At 41.5% G+C, this 20,481-nt stretch overlaps 1 protein-coding gene across 4 annotated transcripts in view; it reads right to left on the reverse strand.

The window, feature by feature from the left end:
- The window catches only part of LOC127572100 (transcription factor Dp-2-like), a 166,789-nt gene that overhangs the window by 124,684 nt on the left and 21,624 nt on the right, over nucleotides 1-20,481 (reverse strand). For 3 of the 4 annotated variants that reach the window (XM_052018982.1, XM_052018980.1, XM_052018979.1), the window contains exon 3: nucleotides 5,433-5,499. The exons of the other annotated variant lie outside the window; for it this stretch is intronic. In XM_052018982.1, the coding sequence (XP_051874942.1) occupies nucleotides 5,433-5,499 (67 nt within the window). The remainder of the gene's footprint in view (nucleotides 1-5,432; nucleotides 5,500-20,481) is intronic. 4 annotated transcript variants of the gene reach the window in all.

The following is a 20,481-nucleotide window of genomic DNA, read 5'->3' on the forward strand; positions in this document are numbered from 1 at the left end:
TGACTGGTTTGATTCTCCTCTGCTAAAGCGGACTCTGGAATTCTTTGGGAATGTAAAAATAATCCACAGATTCTCATATCCATTACAAATCACGTTAAACCCTTCTCAATGTCATAGAATAAAAAACACTCACTGTGTCCATTCCCACCATCCAGGAACCATCTATGATAATCCCATTTCCCAGCACTCAACCCATAGCCTTCTATGCCTGGCATTTCAAGTGCTCATCTAAGTGCTACTTAAATTTTCTGAGAACAACTGCCTCCACCATCCCCTCACACAGTGTGTTCCAGAATTTCTTATCTTCTGCGTCAGAAAAATATTTCTCAAATCCCATCTAAATCTTCTACTCCTTACCTCAAACCTATGCCCTCTGTCATTGACATCTCTGCTTAAGATCTTAATGCAACATCTTCTTCCCCCCCCCCCCACCCCCGCATAAAATTGAGCCCATTCAAAGCTCTGCATCCTCTAACCTGATAACATCCACGTCACCCACTTGATGACTACATTGGCTCCGAACCTGGCAAACATTTAATACTAAAATTCACAATTGCTTTCAAATTGCTCCGTCCTTGTCCTTTCCCACCTCTGGAATCGGATCCAGCCCCATACCCTCCAATATCGCCGAGCTCCTCTAATTCTGGCCTTCTGTGCATTGGTGATTTTAATTGTTCCAACCTCAGTTCAACCAACAGGCCCCACCTATGGTGTTATCTCCCTAACCCGTCCAGCTCTTCTTCCTTCTGCGCAACACTCTTCAAATTCTACCTCTTTGACTAGGCTTTTAGCCATCTGTCACACCACCTCATTTTGGCATAGTATCTAATTTTATGTGGCGATGCTCCAGGGAAGCACCTTGGAACATTTTACCACGATAAAGATACCATGTAAATGCATGTCACTGTTTTTGTTATTGCAAGGGTCCAAACAAGTTGCACATAACTTGGTAAAGGCAAGGCTTACAGATTTCCAATCTGTTTACTGATGGAGTTTAACTATATAAACTATATAAAATAACACAGCCTATCAGAAAAAAGCACTGATATACATTCCTCTGTTTACTGAGCAAGCTCACCCACTAAGCAGATCATTAGTTTATACTTTATCTGAAGTTAGCTGAAAGAATTTCAATCCTCAATAACAAATCTACCCCTTCAGGTTTAATTAAGATCTGTTATTTAAACTGTGGTTTGAAATACTATAGACTTGCCTGGCTCAGGTATTAGATTACCAAATCTGCCATTAAAAGTTGAAAAGGTTGACCTGCTTCGAAAATGCCACCACCAACTCAATTCCCAAAGACTACTTATCTTCCTCCCTTCTAACCCCAAAGGGGATACTCACAACAGGTTGGATGTTAAGGCAACTGCAGATTGGATTCCTTACGAGGTAAACAACAAGTTACAGGAATGCCTTGTGAATACTTAACTCAGTGTAAAGTGATTGTTTTACCAGAACCCCAATGGCTAAATCCTGGAGAAATACCATACTTCCTCAACTGCTGATTCAGGCCATTGGACTTGTAGAACTTCAGCATCAGATACTTGCTATTTGCAATTCAATCACAACTGAATTCTGGATGTGAAGTTACATTTTCATTTAACAGATCTTAGGATAGTAACTTATCTGCAGGTATCGTCTCAAGTTCCAGGTCCTTTTCAGTTCTGATTAGCACCCAACTTCACCACAGTAAAATAACTTAAGTCGTGCCAATCATAATAGTGTTCTTGGTCCTAGTCTAGTGTTATGCATCAGGCCTTTCTCAGAAATTATAGCACAAAGCAGGAAATATAGTTCATCATGTCTATGTTGGTAACAGTTCTTCTCTTGGACTACCCACTTCTCATGCACTTACTTATAATTGTTTTCAGAATACTTTGGTGCCGTTTCACCATGGCTCAATAGTAGCACTTCCACCCCTTAACTCAAAAGATCATGGGTTCAAGTCCCACTCTCCCACAGAATTCAGACATTTGGCCCAATGGGTAACGGCATAACGTCAAGTAAAATTCAGTGCTCTACTGTAAGAAGACAGATATTAAACTGTCACCTTCGTAAGTACAAGTGTTCTTCAGTATTTCTCTCTCAAAGAATATTAAAAACAAATTATCTGGCCACTTTTTTTTAAATTGTGCATATGGCTATGTTCAATTTGCCTGCTTTTTTAAAATATTTTAACAGCGATTATACTTCAATAACTTTCATTGGCTGTAAAGCGTTAAGGAATGCTGAGATTATGAAAGGGGTATACATATGCAAGTAGTTTCTTTTTAGATATTCAACCATCTGCACACATTTATTTCTTTCTCCATCGTTTTCTTTTCTCCATCTCCAACCTTGAAGGTACATCTCACTGCAAATCCCAGAGGTCACATTTTTAGCCTGCAATTGTCCAACTGTGCAGCCCCCAACATGACTTTCTCTTCAAAGTCATTATTCTGTTTCACATGCCACAGAAACAGGCAAGTGGTGTTTCTTTCAATTACCTTCTTTTTTCATCATCATAGATGTGAAATGCTTACCTACTGGAGTTCCATACTCTCAGAGTTCCTGTAATCATATAAAACTGACTTTTCCTGGCAGTTCCGATTGGAACCGCTGACGCCCAGCTGTTGAAATCAAAGTTAGTTCCAGACATCCACACATGCAATGGGAAACAAATTTGGAGTCTACCAGCAGCATCTAGTCTTGACGAGATTCCCCAGCATTTCCCGAGGGAAAGTGCCACCCAGATTCTGCACCAGGTCAGGCATAGGATCAAAGACACCAAAGATTTCAATGGAGATTATAGGCCAAAAATGCACCATTTCTTTTAAAAGAGAATTAGATGTAGTTTAATGTTTTTAATTGTGGTTTTGTGTTTTTAGTTTGATGCCATGGTCTGAGACTTGAATGTACAGACCTCTGACCCCAAGAGTAACAATAACTGAAGGAAGTAGCTGTTTAACACATGAAGTTAACAGTAATTCAACACTAGACTGCTGCTGGATCTCACTTAATGTGTAAACTTCATTTCCGTTGTTAATTATGACATAGAAGGCCATTCGGCCCACTGTTAAGTAGGTCATCAGACCTCCTGAATTTAACACTAACATTGTAACTTACTGTCAGCCTAATGCAAAAAGAACATGAACAAAATGGATATTTATTAAGATGGCAACTTAACCACAAAGAGTTGAGTATTTTGCATGAAAGCTCAAATGGTTGAGTCATAACGATATCATTAGCTCACAGACACTAGAATTCGGGCTGCTGAGACATGGCAGATAACTCAGAGGTCCTTCTGTTTCCTGCCTCATTTTACTGACCCTTCATCGAGATGTTTGTATGCCTTAGTTCCTAAATGTTAGGAATGCCAACAAGAGTAATAGGTGGTGCAACTTTTAAAATGTTAATTGTGAATGAGACCATAATATACTAATGTAGATCTTCATAAATATGTTGTTTTGGACTGCAATTTTAACCACACAGTGAAGAATCTCAGATGCATCTCTTTCAACAAGTAGGTATGAGACACGGCCATGGAATCACATGCAATCCCTGAACCTCTGACAACTTAATGCCATTCTCATTTGGTAGCCAGCCCTGCTTCAATCTTAAAGCCTTTACTCTAAAAATTGGCCATTTTTAAATATTTCCATCAACTAGTGGACAAATCCATATAATAACCGAAGACCTGTTCCATTTACAAAATTGAGATGTGAGCAAATTAAACTTTGAAAATAAGAACCTACTCCCGCCCACCATAAAGACAAAACCCATGGACAACTTTTAGTTGCCGTCACGGATCATCAAAGCAACTTATTCAAATTCACAAACTTGAAGGTGTTCAGCACAACCAGTGGAGTTAACTGTCCAACACAATATGTTTGGGTCACATGTGTATTTAAAATAAAACGTACCTCAAACCCCCAACCCTAAAACAAAACAAAAGCCGGTGGCAACCTTCTTCATAGTAAGAGTTGATAATTTCCAGAAGATAATTGGATAGAGCAGAGGGACTTTTTTTAATGCTCTGAAATTAACTGCTAATAGCATTAGGGATAACCGAAAATAAAAAAAAATGCAGGTGCTGGAAATCTGACTTGGCCTGTGTTTAATCAGCTATAATGATGCCTGGCATGAAACGGTGAACTATCATTGATCAATGCTAGGGCTGGGAAGATTACTTATCAATGTTAAATCAGTAATATGGTTACCCTTCTGGCCTTTCTTTTCCCATTCTTACAGTAAAAACCCAATGCAGAATTTGAAAAACAAGGAAAACAAAAAGATTCAGCTTTAGCTGTAATTATGACCAACTCAATTTCTGCAGGTTGAATGGCAAACTATGCTGGTCAGCAAGCAAACTCGATCTTTCATTTTTCAGTGCGAGTACAGCCATAGCACAATGGAGAATCACTGCTCAGAACAACTTTAACAATGCTATACCATATTAGCAATCTACATCTCCATTCTCACTCTAGAATCTTTACCTATCCTATCTGCGCTAATTCTTACACTAATCCTATTTTCCTGCACATCCCATCTCAGGAAGAAAAAAGGTCACGTCAATCCATAGGAGAATAGTTATTGGTCATGTAAATAGGAAAGGTACTTATGACACAATTTCCACCAACAGCCTTCACATGCCTGTCATGTTAGCCAAAAATAAACACTAGCTTTAAAGATTACTGCAAAATGTAGCCACATACTCAAACATGCAATGTCCGCACTTTACCTTTCCATGACATATGCCCATGCACAAACTGTAATACAGATGTTTACCAATATACTTGAACAGCAAATTGGCCTTCACAAATTAAAGTACTGAACCAGGAGTTTAGACACAATAATATTTGAATAGGAACTACACATTTCTGAGTAAATTAATCTCATATTGCACAATGACACAGAAGGTGGCCATTTGGCCTATCAAGTCTATTCTGGCTCTCAGAGAAACGCTATTCTCCTACTTATTTTCCTACAACCAATTCTCTCACACATTCACGATTCTCCTACAACTCACTGACACTAGGGGCAATTTACAATGGTAACTTAACCCACCAATGTTTTTGAAATGTGGGAAGAAACCAGGAAACCCAGAGGGAAACAGACGTTGTCACAGGGAGAACACGCAAACTCCAGACAGCACTAGTGGTCAGTATCAAACCCAAGTCACTGTAGCTGTGAGGCACCAACTGCAGTACCACTGCGCCACCATAATACAATCCAATTCTCAACTTGGTTCTGAATACAAGCTCAAGTGAAGGCAATACATCTGAGAAATAAATTCAGAATCAGTTCCAGGTTTAAAAAAAACCCTTAAGAACTTCCTCTGAAGCCTGATTTGTATCCGATGATACTTCAAATTAGAATTTCAGTTGATTCATGTGAAATGATTTTCAAACTAAATTCACATAAATTGTCCTTTTCTGTTTTCTACTCACCCTTTATAGGAAAAAGGTTCTGGTCTGTATATTCTTTCAGTTCTCCACTTGTGTTAATTATTGCAACCTAAGGAGGGGGTGAGGGGTGGAATAGTATACAGTTAGGATACTTCACAAAGTATTTTACACTCCACTAACAGTAGAATTTTCACCAATTTAGATAAGTGAATAATTATTAGATTAAGTAAAATATATCACAAAGTTCATAATTTAAGATATGTTGTTGGTAGTGCCTACAACAACAACAACAACAACACGCACTTAAGTAACACCTGTAACAAAGTCAAGCATCCCACACACTTTATAGGGAATGTTGAGGTTTACTTTGGCATTGAAATACAAAGAAATATTGTGATAAATTATACTGGAGTGTTCCAGTATACTTGGAGTGCTGCACATTTTTTAGGTCTCCTTATGTAAGAACGGATGTACTTGCCTCAGGGGGGCAATTCAAAGAGTCGCGAAGTTGATTCCTGGGACGAAGTGATTGTCGTATGAGGAAAGCTTAAACCTATACTCATTGGAGTTTAGAAGAATGAAGGTGATCTTATTGCTCTAAGATTCTGAGGACAATTGAAGGATAAATGCTGAGAGGATGTTACCCCTCATGGACAAATCTAGAACTGGGGAGCTCAGTTTCAGGATAAGGGGTCACCCATTTTAAGTTTCTGGGGGCTTGAAAAAAAGCAAGGCAAAAATCCAGCAATGACCTTTACTGTCCTTTGACAGTAGAGCTAAATGTAAAACAGTACGGCATTTGTGACTTAACAGGGCTGGATCGGGCTGGATCTGCCCACTCTCTCTGGATGTATTACAGAGACCTTGAGGGACAGGACTGGCAGCTCAACATTCCTGGGTTTCGTTGTTTTAGATGTGATAGAGAGGGGGGTAAAAGAGATGGAGGGGTTGCACTACTGATAACAAAGTATGTCACAGCAGTACTCAAGAGAGGACATATTGGAGGGCTCATCCAATCTGGGTGGAGCTCAGAAATAAGAAAGGTGCAACTATGCTGCTGGGATTATACTATAGGCCCTCCAATAGCCACCGAGAGGTGGAGGAACAGATATGTTGACAGATTATAAAAAGGTGCAGAAACAACAGGGTCGTCATAGTGGGGGACTTTAACTTCCCCAGTATTGATTGGAACTTCCTTAATAGAAGAGGCTTTTAGATGGGGCGGGATTTCTTCAGTGCATCCAAGAGGAGTTCTTGAAACAGTATGTGGAGAGTCCAACTAGAGGAGAGAACATACTGGACCTGGTTTTGGGAAATTAAACCAGGCCAGGTGACAGACCTGATAGTGGGTGAACATTTTGGGAATCGTGACCACAACTCATTATGTTTTAAGGTAGTTATAAGTAAGGATAAAATCAGATCTTGCGGGAAAGTACTAAATTGAGGGAGGGCAAATTATGACAAGATAAAACAGGAGCTAAAGGACGTTGATTGGAAGCAGCTGCTATTGGACAAATCTACATCTGACATGTGGGAGTTGTTTAAAGATCAGCTGATCAGAGTTCAGGATCGGCATGTTCTGGTAAGGAGCAAGGACAAGGATTGTAAGGTAAGGGAACCTTGGATGACCAGAGAGGTGCTAAACTTAGTCAGGAAGAAAAAGGAAGTCTACATAAGGTTTAGGAAGCTAAAATCAGACTGGGCTCTTGTAGAACATAAAGATAGCAGGAAAATGCTCAAGCAGGCAATTAGGAAGGCCATGAAATGTCCTTGGCAAGCAGGAACAAGGAGAATCTCAGAGGCATTTTATACTTCTATTAAGAAAGAGGATAACTAAGGAGAGGGTAGGTCCACTCAAGGATAAAGGAGGGAATGTGTGCTTGGAATCAGAGCACATGGCTGAGGTACTAAATGAGTACTTTGCGTCAGTATTTACTGAGGAGAAGGATTGGGGGATAATGAAAACAGAGTGGGGCATGCTAATGTGCTGAGACATTTTGACATTAAGGAGGAGGTAGTGCTGGGTCTTCTGAATAGCATTAAGGTGGATAAATCCCCAGGGCCTGATGGCATATATCCCAGAATATTGAAAGAAGCAAGTGAGGAGATTGCTGGGGCTTTGACAAAGATCCTTGTGTCCTCACTAGAGGACTGGAGAGTTGCAAATGCTGTGCCTTTGTTCAAGAAGGGAAATAGGGATAATCCAGGTAATTATAGGCCAATGAGCCTCACATCTGTGGTAGGGAGGCTATTGGAAAGGTTACTGAGGGATAGGATTTTTTGGAAATTTGGAAAGGCACAGCCTGCTTAGGGACAGTCAGCATGGCTTTGTGTGGGGCCTTACAAACTTGATTGAGTTTTTAGAGGAGGTGACAAAGGTGCTCGATGAGGGTAAGGCAGTGGATGTTATCTACATGGATTTTAGTAAGGCATTTGATAAGATCCATCATGTAGGTTGATTCAGAAGATGAACAGAAGATAAAGATGCATGGGATCCAGGGTGAATTGCAAGTTTGGATTCGGACTGGCTTGCCCATAGAAGACAGAGGGCAGGGGTGGAAGGGTGTTATTTGGCTAGAGGTCCATGACCAGTGGTGTTCCGCAAGGATCGGTGCTGGGACCTCTGTTGTTTGTGATATATGTCAATGATTTGGATGAAAACATAAATGGGTGAATTAGCAAGTTTGCAGATGACACCAAGGTTGGTGGAGTTGTGGACAGTGTAAAGGACTATCAAAGAATACAGTTGGATATAGATCAGTTACCAATATGGGCAGAGAAGTGGCAGATGGAGTTTAATCTGGGCAAGTGTGAGGTGTTGCAGTTTTGGAGGTCAAATGAAAGGAGAAAGTATACAGTTAATGGCAGGCCCCTTAATAGCATTGAGGTACCGAGGAATCTTGGGGTCCAGGTCCATAGTTCACTGAAAGTGGCTGCGCAATTGGATAAGGTGGTAAAGGCAGCATATGGTATGCTTGCCTTCATTGGTAGGGGTGTTGCGTATAAGATTAAGTCAGTCATGCTGCAGCAATACAAAACTTTAGTCAGACCACACTTGGAGTATTGTGTGCAGTTCCAGTCATCCCATTATAGGAAGGATGTGGATACTGTGCAGAGGATGCAGAAGAGGTCTACCAGGATGCTGCCGGGATTAGAGGGTATAAGGAACAGTTGGACAAACTTGGGTTATTCTCCCTAGAGTGTCAGAGGCTGAGAGGAGACATGATAGAGGTTTTTAAAATTATGAGAGGCACAGATAAGACAGTCAGAATCTTTTCCCAAGGTATATATAACAAACACCAGAGGACATAATTTTAAGGTTAGAGGAGGGAAGTTTAAAGGTGATGTGAGAGGCAAGTTTTTTTTAAACATAGAGAGTGGTAGGTGCTCAGAATGGGTTACCAGGGGTAGTATCGGAAGCAGGCAGTTTGGTGGAGTTTAAGAGGCTTTTACATAGACACAAGAATACGAAGGGAATGGAGGGATACGGGTGATACACAGGAGAAGGACACTTAGTCTAAATCGGCATCAAGATCAGCACAACATCGTGGGCTGAATGGCCTGTCCAGTGCAGTACTGTTCTATGTTCTGTGTATTCCATGCTGTATGACTCTATGTATGATACCCATGTTTTATGCTTACATGACTCCCAACACCCTACCAGCCTTGCTGCTGTAGCCATTCCATGAAATGGCATTGTCTGGAAGCAGCAAGTAGGCTGCAGTTGGCGGAAACTAATGGATTGTCCGTGGGCCACTCCAGCAGCCTTTTGACTGCTCCTACCATCAGAGGCCTTTCCCACCATTCACAAATGTCTGCTATGATCGAGATATTTAAAAAGTTGAAAACATTTAAAAAATTAAAATAAAAAAGTAAGAAATTAAAATCACATTCATTCTATAGATTAATTAAAAACATTGATATTAAAGGAAATGAAAAAGAAAGCCATTGTCCTTTACAACAATAGTCGGTGACCCAATTCAAATAAACGGTGTCATGCAGGCTGCTCCATCCTGTTTACATAGAGCTGAGGAACTATTTGGACCCCCAGCTCAGTACTTTACGGGACACATCCAGACTCAGCGTAGTGTCCAGAAACGCGACAGGAGATCGGATGCACTCACATTTGACCTCCAGCACATTTCAGTGTGTGGCTTTGCTGATGAAGGTCATCAGTCATTTGGTTAGTTGGCCCAACACAGAGTGGCAGTGAGGAATACTCACTCGGGCAGAAACCACATGGACCTAAGAGAAAAATAATTTTTAATGGAGGGGGCAAAGAAGAGACTTGCAAGAAGCAAGGGCAGATATATGTTGCAGAATTTATTTGGTGAGGCATTTTATTGGAGGTAATATTAACTGCCTATTACAGGTTAATGTTTTAGAAGAATATTATAAGTACTGGTTTGCAATTAGTAATAACATTGCAGGTATCAGTCTGTTTAGCCTTTATCTGTCCAATGCCAGGAATGAAAATTTGTAAGCTGAAGTCAATGAATCTGTGATTAGGGAGGCTCTTGATGGTTTTACAAAAGATTGACATGCATACTGCAGCTTGCACGGTTTGCGTACAGAATTTCAGAAAATGCATCATTTTCAGAGAAACAATGAATAGATCTCCAGAGAAAATTGTTGGTCTGGAGATGAAAGAAGAGGTAATGTATCCAACAAGGCCCTCATCCTGATAGCTATCTCCACTTGTGTCCGCATCAAACTGTCCATAGGCCCAGGACATGCAAACACTAAGTTTCACAATGTATCCAACTTTGTTGTGAAGGACGAGTCTAGTCCCGTTGCCACAGAACATTCTTTTCAGCTATACTGTGGGTGTCGCATGTGCCATGTGTAGAAACATTTGCGCAGAAGAATACCTTTGACCGTGGGTCAATCAGACTACGGTCTGCACATTTGTAAAATGTCTCATCACCACAACAGTCAAACAAGCATCATAATCTTGTGAGAAGGGTCTCACTGTCAGATTTTTCATGCACAGCCAGAGTCTTGATGGCATCACATTCTGCCTTCAAGATACTTGTGCTGAGGATGAGACCATCATCCATCAACTTCTCGAATGCATATTTGCCAGGAAGGTCCGGAAACAGAATCAGTAGTGAGAGAGTTCTTGACCTGGCAGTAGAGGAGGCCGTGGACAGACATGGTGTGGGAATGGGAAATGGAATTAAAATGGTTGGCCACTGGGAGATCCTGGCCAGCATGGCGGACGGAGCGAAGGTGCTCGATGAAGTGGTACCCCAATCTGCGTCCGGTCTCACTGACATAGAGGAGGCCGCAATGGGAGCGCCAGATGCAAGAAATAACACAGGATTCACATGTGAAAGACTGCCTCACCTGGAAGGCCTGGATGGTGGTGAGAGAGGGTGTATTGGGGCAGGTGTAACACTTTGTGTGGTTACAGGGCAAATGCCTGGGGAGGGAGGGGGATTGGTGGGGAGGGATGAGCGGACAAGGGAATCATGGAGTGATCCCTGCAGAAAACAGAGGGGAGGAGGGGAGGGGAATATGCCTGGTGCTGGGGTCCTGTTGTAGGTCAGAATCCATAGTCTTTATTGAGGTTCATCATAAACTGTTGCAAAACCCATGACTCACACTGAGACAAAAAAACAAAAGGAAGACAGTTAGGTCAGTAAAAGATACCCTCTGGTCTGCCCAAAACTTGATGGTTTTCCAGTGCATGAAGCGGTCTACAAAGACTTTGTGGGCAAAGGCCATAGCTTAAGGCCCTTCTGCAATTGCACACTGACAATCTGGAACTTTATAAAATCCCTTCAGATTTATTGCTCATGGACTGCATGCAAAGTGAAAATAAAAACAGAATCATGCAGCTTGCATGGAGAATGGTGGCATATAAATGTACCGTATTATATTTGGCAAATATTATGAATACAGTAATATTTTTTAAATATAACATAATGGTAACCTAAACTGTGACAGCCACATTCTATGAACATGAAAAAATCATAATGAAGGAAACAATTGGTTTTATCTAAATATGAAATTCTATGTTCTAGGTTCACGCTGTGAAATAAACATATTCAGGCTTTGAAAGGCCAGTATTGTGTACTTTCTTTGGCAAATATACATCTTTCCATTACAGCAAGCACCAGAAGTACATTGTTTCGTGCAAATTGCAAGACCAAAAAGTTATCCAACCCCTTTGCATGCAATTACTAATGAGATTCCTCTTCAAACCTCAAGAAATTACCACAATAGCCACTCTGCAAAATCATACATAGTTACGCTTTGACGGCTTCATAAACTAAAATCTTCCACATTATATCAAATTCTTAAAAAGTAACAAAAAATAAGAATTAAACAAATAAGAATATGCTAATTGACTGGTGAGAACAACTGAAGACATGTCTGGATGCAGCTTGATTCAGTTGCTGTTTAAAAAAAGTGCTGAAAATGTGTAGATTATAATTCCTCGAACTCATTATTACCATAGTCAGATGCAAAATCAGGTTCAGAACAATTGTCACTAGCCCCACCCAGTTAATGATCTGACAGCAGTATTAAGCAGGGTGTAAGGGAGGGTGAGGGTGTTTTTTTTATTCCCTCACAAAATTTAAAACAAAAACTGGCATTTAGTACTTAAGAAGATAGTAAGAAGAATATTGACAGAAGACTATGCTTTTCTCAACAAAGGTTGGTGGTAGGGCCAACTTAGCAGACAGAAATGGATACAGGAAACATTATATACAAGTGGATGGATGGGGGTGGATGCTTGAGTAATCGGCCTTAGTTCTCTGTGGTTTCCAATTTACCACTGTGCAAAAAATAACCCTGCTAATGTTAGTAATCTGAAACATGGCAGAATGCTAACAATATTCAGCAGGTCAAGCAGCATCTAATGTTAACTAACGTTTCTCTCTTCACTGATGTTGCCTGGGCTGCTGAATATTGCCTGGATTTTCTGTTTCTGTATCTCTAATGAAAAATGCTGAGAAGCCTTAACCACACCCTGGTTCTGTACAGTAATGCAAGTGCCGGATTAACCTAACATGTTGCTCAGCAGTGTGCTCCACTGAACCAATGCTCTAACAAAAACATTAGTTGCCTCACTGGCACAAGCCTTCAAATAAAATACACAGAACAGCAATTCTGGACTTGAATTTGCCCAATTCTTTCTCTAGCCTTTTTCTGGAACAGCTAACACCAGTGCAGTTCCAATGAGCTCCAGAGCAATAACTCCCCAAATGTACAAGTACTATAAACGTGATGAACTGCATGTAAGAAATTCCATCCCTGATCAGCAAACAGCATGTCTGTGAGACACACCGACTGGTCGAAAATAAAAAGAAATATTGTCTTGTTTCAAACTAAGGCTCAAGAAACAGAATTGTGTGCCTTATCAAGGAAATGTAAAAAAGAAGTGGATATATGTCAGATAAGAATACAGTAGATCATTGCAAAATAATTACTGCAGCATTCATTAGATGCAACATTAAATGGAGACCTTGTCTGGACTTTCAAGAAAAAAATGTCATAGTATAATTTCAAAGAAGAGCCTGGGGGCTTTCCCTTCATGTCCTGACCATTGTTTATCTTCAATTAACATCACTGAAAAAAAAGATTATCTGGTCATTATAACATTGCTAATTGTGGGAGCTTTATGTACACAAACTGGCTGCCGAGTTTCTGATATTTCGGCAATGACCATGCTTCAAGAAGCAATGCGCGGATGTAAAATACTTTGGGACATCTTGAAAGGAATGTGAAAGACACTACAGAAATACAAGTCTTGTTTTAATTTTTTTTTACAAGGTTTACTACTTTTTTTTAAACTATTCTTTAATTCAAAGATAATATCACCTGTGGTAGTTTCATGTGTGCCCCTTATCCAGAAAACTATTCCTCATGTGCAAATGGAAAAGCATTCAGATAGAAAGAATTCATCTTAAGTATACAAGACCAATTCTATGTACTGACACATTAACCAAGATTAAGTAACTGAGGCAGACCAAGGATTAAACCTTTTCTATTTTAATTGGGAGTATTATAACAGTCTTCAGCTTTTAAATGAACTATTAATCCAATCCTCCATACATTCTTTCACATTTGACATAAAACATCTCATTCTACTATTCAAAGTGCAGGAAAGTTCTCTGTATCCTAGGCAACATTAACTTGTCAACTAACAGCAACAGATTATTTGAAGCAATAAACCCAAGAAGCTGGATATCTGAAACAAAAACAGAAAACGTCAGAAATATTCAGCATGTCAGGCAACAATTGTAGAGAGAGAAACAAAGTTAATTTTTCAGGTCAATGACCCTTCATCAGAAATGTGGACTCTGTTTCTCTCTCCAGATGCTGTCCTGACCTACAGAGTATTCCCAGGATTTTCTGTTTCAGTATCAATACATTTTGTTTGGTAATTAAGATACCATTCACACTATAAGAGCATCATGCAATAACCATCTCCAATAAGAGAATGTCTAACACCTACCCTTGACTTTTAGTGCAATTACCATCACCAAATTCCCCACCATCAACATCCTGGGGGCTCACTAGAAACCCATCATTTAAATACTGTGGCTATGAGAGCAGGTCAGAGGCAAGATATCCTGTGCTGAGTGACTTACCTCTTGACATCTCAAGGTTTATCCACATCTACAAGGCACAAATTAGGAATGTAATGGAATACTCTCTACTTGCTGGATGAGTGCTGTGCCAACAACTCTCAAGCAGCTTGACTGCATCCAGGACAAAACAGATCACTTGATTGGCAACCTGGCACCCCATCATTCATTCCTTCCACTACTGGCACACACTGGCTGTGTACCATCTACAAAATGCACTGCAGTTACTCATCTAGGCTACTCTGACAGAACCTCCCAAACCTATGACTTCTACTGAGAATAAGGGACAAGGGCATCATGTCTCCAAGTCGCACGCCATCCTGATTTGGAATTATATTGCCAATCCTTGATCATTGAACAAATCCAAACCTTGGAACTCCATATCTAACAACACTTTGAGAGTAACTTCTCCAGAAAGACTGGAGTGGTTCAAGATGGTGGAGAGCCACCACCTTCTCAGGGCAATTTGGGACCTTGCAGTGATGCCCATATTCTGAAAAATAAAAATAAAAAAAGCTCACTATCGTCTGTGCAATTCTACTGAGTATAACTGCCCTGCCATATGTAGCAATGACAGCAGTCATTGGGTCAGGGAGTCATAAAGAAATACAACACAGTGCTTTGGCCCACTGAGTCCATGCCGACTATTTACTCTAATTCTACATTAATCACATTTTTTTATTCTTCCCACATTAGAGTCATGGAGTTATAAAGCACGGGAAACAGGCCCTTCAGCCCAACTCGTCCATGCCGACCAAGTTGCCTACCTGAGCTAATCCCACGTGCCTGCATTTGATCAATATCCCTCTAAACCTTTCCTAGCCATGTACCTGTCCAAATGCCTTTTAAATGTTGCGATTGTACTTACATCTACCTTTTCTTCTGGCAGCTTGTTCCACATATCCACCACCCTCTGTGTGAAAAAACTTACCCCTCAGCTCCCCTTTAAATCCTTCCCCGCTCACCTTAAATTGATGATGTCTAATTTTAGACTCCTTTTTTTTCTGGGAAAAAGACTGTGGCTAGTCACTCAACCACCCCTCATGACTTTATGTACCTCTATAAAGTTACTCCTCAGCCTCCTACCCTCCAGGGAATAAAGCTCTAGCCTATCCAATCTCTCCTTATCTCAAGCCCTCCAGTCTCAGTAAAACATCCTTGTGAATCTTTTCTGCACCCCATTCAGCTTAATGACCTCCCTCCAAGAGCTAGGCGACTAGAACTGCACACAGTACTCCAAAATGTGGTCTCACCAACATCTCGTACAGTTGTAACGTGACATCCCAATTCTTGTACTCAGTGCCCTGACCAATGAAGGCAAGCACGCCAACCCCCTTCTTCACCACTGTCTATTTGTGTCGTAACCTTCAGGAAACCATGTACTTGCACCCCTATTCTACAACAACCTGTGTTCTACAACACCCTCCGGGGCCCTGCTATTTACTGTGCAATTCCTGCCCTGGTTTAACTTACCCAAATGCAACACTTTGCTCTTGTTCATCTTAAATTCCATCTGCCATTCCTTGGCTCACTTATCCAGTTGATCGAGATCCTGTTGTAATTTTAGATAACCTTCTTCACTGGCCACTAAATCACCCAATTCCGGTGTCATCTGCAAACTTATTAACTATGCCAATTACATTCTCATCCAAATAGTTAATATAGATGACAAACAACAGTGGATCCAGAACCAATCCCTGCAGCACACCACTGGTCACAGGCCTCCAATCTGAAAAACAACCCTTCACTACCACCCTCTGACTCTTTCCACCAAGCCAATTTTATATTTGCTCACTCTGGATCCCATGTGATCTAACCTTCCAGACCAGCCTACCATGCAGGACCTTGTCAAAGGCCTTGCTAAAATCCATGTGGACAACATCTGCCGCTCAGGCCTCATCAATTCTCTTGGTCACCTCTTCAAAAGACTCAAATTCCTGAGATACGATTTCCCACGTACAAAGCCATGCTGACTTTCAATGAACTATGCACTTGTGTTCCCAGGTCACTCTGTTCCATTACACTCCTAGAGCCTTACCATTCATAGTACAAGTCCAAAGCTGGTTTGACTTTCCAAAGTAAAATCCATTTGCCACTCCTCGGTGTATTTCCCTAACTGATCAAGATCCCCCTGCAATCTATGATAACCTTCTTCACTATCAACAACACCTCCTAATTTCTTGTCATCCGCAAACTTACTGATCAAGCCTTGTGTATTTGCATCCAAATCATTTATATTAATAACAAATAACAAAGGTCCCAACACCAACCCCTGCAGCACACCACTAGTCACTGCTGTCCATTCCAAGTAACAACCTTCAACCACCACCCTCTGCTTCCTACCTCTGAGCCAATTTTGAATCCACCTAACTAGCTCTCCCTGGATTCCATGGGACCTAACCTTCCAGACCAGCCTACCATATGGGACCTTGTTGAAGGACTTGCTAAGGACCAAATAGACAACATCCACTGCCCTACCCTCACTTACCTTTTTGGTTACCTCTTTAAAAAACTAAAAGGTTCACCAAGCATGACTTTCCATACACAAAGCTATGTTGACTCCTCCCAATCAGACTCTGTCTATTCAAATGCTGGTGGATCCTGTCCCTCAGAATTCCCTCCAGTAACTTCCCCATTACTGATGTCAGACTGATCGACTTGTCCTTGCTACCCTTCTTAAACAATGGAACAACATTAGCCACCTTCCAGTCTTCGTGAACTTCACCAGTGGCTGACGATGAAGCAAACATCTCTGCAAGGGCCTCCGCAATTTCTCCTCTAGCCTCCCACAAAGTCCGAGGATATACTCGGTCAGGCCCTGGGGATTTATCCACTTTAATGCGCTGCAAGGATGCAAATTCCTCCTCCCTGGTAGTATGAATTTCCTCCAAAACATCTCCACTAGTTTCACTTATCTCTTGAGAAACCATGATTTTCTCCTCAGTAAACACTGAAGAGAAATATCCGTTAAAAATGCCACCTTTCTCCTGAGGCTCGAGACATAGGTGCCCTGCTGATCTCTAAGAGGACCTACTCTCTCCTGAGCCACACTTTTAATATAGCTATAGAACCTCTTGGGATTTTCCTTCACCTCACCTGCCAGGTCCATCTCATACCCTCTCTTTGCCCTCCTGGTTTCCCTCTTAAGAGTATTCTTAACCTTTTTATCATCATCAAGGGATTCACTTGTCCCCGATCTCCTAAACCCAATGCACGCTTCCTTCTCTTCCTTAACCAGAGCCTCAGTATCCCTCAACAGCCAAGGTTCCCTAAACTTGTCAAGTTTAACCTTCACCCTAACAGGAACGTACTGCTCCCGGACTCTTGATATCACACTCTTAAAAGCCTCCCACTTGCTATTCATTCCTTTTCCTTCTAACAGGCTCACCCAATCGACCTCTGCCTAATTAGCCCTGTTCCAGTTTAGGACCCTAACCTGTGGACCTGTCCTATCCTCTTCCATCACGATCTTAAAACTAATAGAATTATGGTCACTAGAGCCAAAGTGCTCCCTGACTGCCACTTCCATTATTTGCCCTACTTTGTTCCCTAAGAGGAGGTCCAGTATTGCACCCTCCTGAGTAGGGTCTTCAATATGGTGACTCAGGAAACTTTCCTGGACACAAATTCCACCCTGACCAGGCCCTTAACACTCGAGGGAGAAATTAAAATCTCCCAGTAATTCAACCCTATCATTCTTACAACTATGAGCAATTTCTCTACACACTTGCTCCTCAAGTTCCTGCTGACTATTGAAGGGTCTTATAATACAGCCCCACTAAAGTGACCCTTCCTTTCTTGCTTCTAAGTTCTACCCATATGGCCTCACTGGACGATCCCCCAAGAATGTCATCTCTAAGTACTGCTGTTATGTCCTCTGTTATCAAAAAGACAACACTCCCACCTCATTTGCCTGTACCACTGTCACGCCTGTAGCATCTGTATCCTGGAATATTGAGTTTCTGTTATAGAAACATGGCTGAGAGACCATTGGTGACTGACTTATAGAATCTCTTAGGATTCTGCTTTATCTTCTCTGCCAAAGCTATCTCATGTCCTCTTTTTGCCCTCCTGATTTCCCTTTTAAGCGTACCCCTGCATCCATTGGTATTGGTTTATTATTGTCACTTGTACCGAGGTACAGTGAAAAGCTTGTCTTACAAACCAATCGTACAGGTCAATTCATTACACAGTGCAGTTACCTTATATTCTTCAAGGGATTCTCTTGATCTGAGCTATGCCTCCTTCTCTTTCCTGACCAAAGCCTCAATATCCCTCATGAACCAAGGTTCCCTAATTCTGCCAGCCTTGCTCTTCACTCTAACAGGAACATGCTGGTCCTGAACTCTCCCCATCTCACTTTTAGAAGCACCCTACATGCCAGACATCCCTTTACCTGCAAACAGCCTCCCCCGATCAATCTTTGCCAGTTCCTGTTTAATGTCTCGCCCCAATTTAGGACTTTAATTTGTGGACCAGTTCTTTCCTTTTCCATAACTATTTTAAAACTATAGAATTACGGTCACTGGTCCCAAAATGCTCTCCCACTGTCACTTGAGCCACTTTCCCTGCCTCATTTCCCAATAGGAGGTCCAGTGTTGTCCCCTCTCTAGCAGGGCCACCTACATATTGAGAAAACTTTCCTGGACACACTTAACAAATTCTGTCCCATCCAAGTCCTAGGATTATGGCAGTCCCAGTTAATATCAGGGAAGTTAAGATCACCTACTATCACATCCCTATTGTGTTTACAGCGATCTGAGATCTCCCTACATATTTGGTCCTCTAATTCCTGCTGACTATTGGGGGGCCTATAACACAATCTCATCAAAGTGATCATTCCTTTCTTATTCCTGAATTCCACCCATACAGCTTCACTGGACGATATAGCACTGCTGTGATATTGTCCCTATTCAAGAAAAGCATCTTACCTCCACCTCTGTCACACATGTAGCATTCATAACACGGAACATTGAGCTGCCAGTCCTGCCCATCCCTCAACCATGTTTCTGTAATAGCTATAATATCCCAATCCTATGTACCAACCCATGCCCTGAGTTCAATCTGCCTTACCTTTCAGGTTTCTTGCATTAAAATAAATGGCAGTTTAGCCTATCAGACCTTCCTCACTCTCTGTCCTGTTCTTTCCTGTCCTGTTGACTGAACTTGCTCACTTTAGCTTTATATTTGCCTCAACTTTCTCATCTGCTACACAGCAGCTTTGGGATTCCCCCACTGCCAGACTAGTTTAAACGCTCCCAAGTAACACAAGCAAAGACCCCTGCCAGGATATTGGTCTCCCTCCAGTTCAGGTGCAACCCATCCCTCTTGTACAGGTCAGCATCTCCCCCACAGATCCTACCATTCACTTACATATACTAGGAGCAATTTAATGTGATCAATTCACCTAATAACCTGCTGGATATTTGGAATGTGGGAGGAAACCAGAGCATCTGGAGGAAAACCAAGCGGTTACATGGAGAACACGCAAACTCCACACAGACAGCACCTAACGTTAGAGGGGTTGCCTCTGCACTGCCCTTCTCCTTGCTGCTGAGGGTTACAGGTTGGGGGCAGTGCCATCATGGAATTGGCATTTTCAATATCATAGAACCACAGAACAAAACAGCACAATACAGGCCCTTCGGTCCACCATCTTGTGCTGACCTTCAAACCACTCCTAAGACTATCTAACCCCTTCCTCCATATGCTTATCTAACAATCTCTTGAACTTGACCAACGTATCAGCCTCCACCACCACCCCCGGCAGTGCATTCCATGCACCAACCACTCTCTGGGTGAAAAACCTCCCTCTGACATCTCCCTTGAACTTCCCACCCATTACCTTAAAGCCATGCCCTCTTGTATTGAGCATTGGTGCCCTGGGAAAGAGGCGCTGGCTGTCCACTCTACCTATTCCTCTTAATATTTTGTATACCTCTATCATGTCTCCCCTCATCCTCCTTCTCTCCAATGAGTAAAGCCCTAGCTCCCTTAGTCTCTCATCATAATCCATACTCTCTAATCCAGGCGGCATCCTGCTAAATCTCCTCTGCACCCTTTCCAACGCCTCCACGTTCTTCCTATAATGAGGCGACCAGAACTGGTCACAGTACTCTAAGTGTGGTCTAACCAGAGTTTTGTAAAGCTGCATCATTACTTCGCGGCTCTTAAACTTGATCCCACGATTTACGAAAGCTAACATCCCACATACCTGCACATTATGCAGTAATCTGATATTAAAAAAACAGGGAATGTTTATAATGCTTCAGTCCATGAAGGAACTACATACAATAATGCAATTTGATTTCATGTGGTTGTCAAATAGTTGAATTATTGGAATGGCAGTCCGGAAGCCTTGAATGATAATTCAGGTCACAAATTCAAATATTATTGTTAAATTTAGTTAATTAAATATATCCTGCAATTAAAAAACTGGTGTCAGGACTGCTATTGAAAATCCAACTGGTTCACCAATAATCTTTTAG

Source organism: Pristis pectinata, chromosome 6 (assembly GCF_009764475.1).
Source record: "Pristis pectinata isolate sPriPec2 chromosome 6, sPriPec2.1.pri, whole genome shotgun sequence".
NCBI lineage: Eukaryota > Metazoa > Chordata > Chondrichthyes > Rhinopristiformes > Pristidae > Pristis > Pristis pectinata.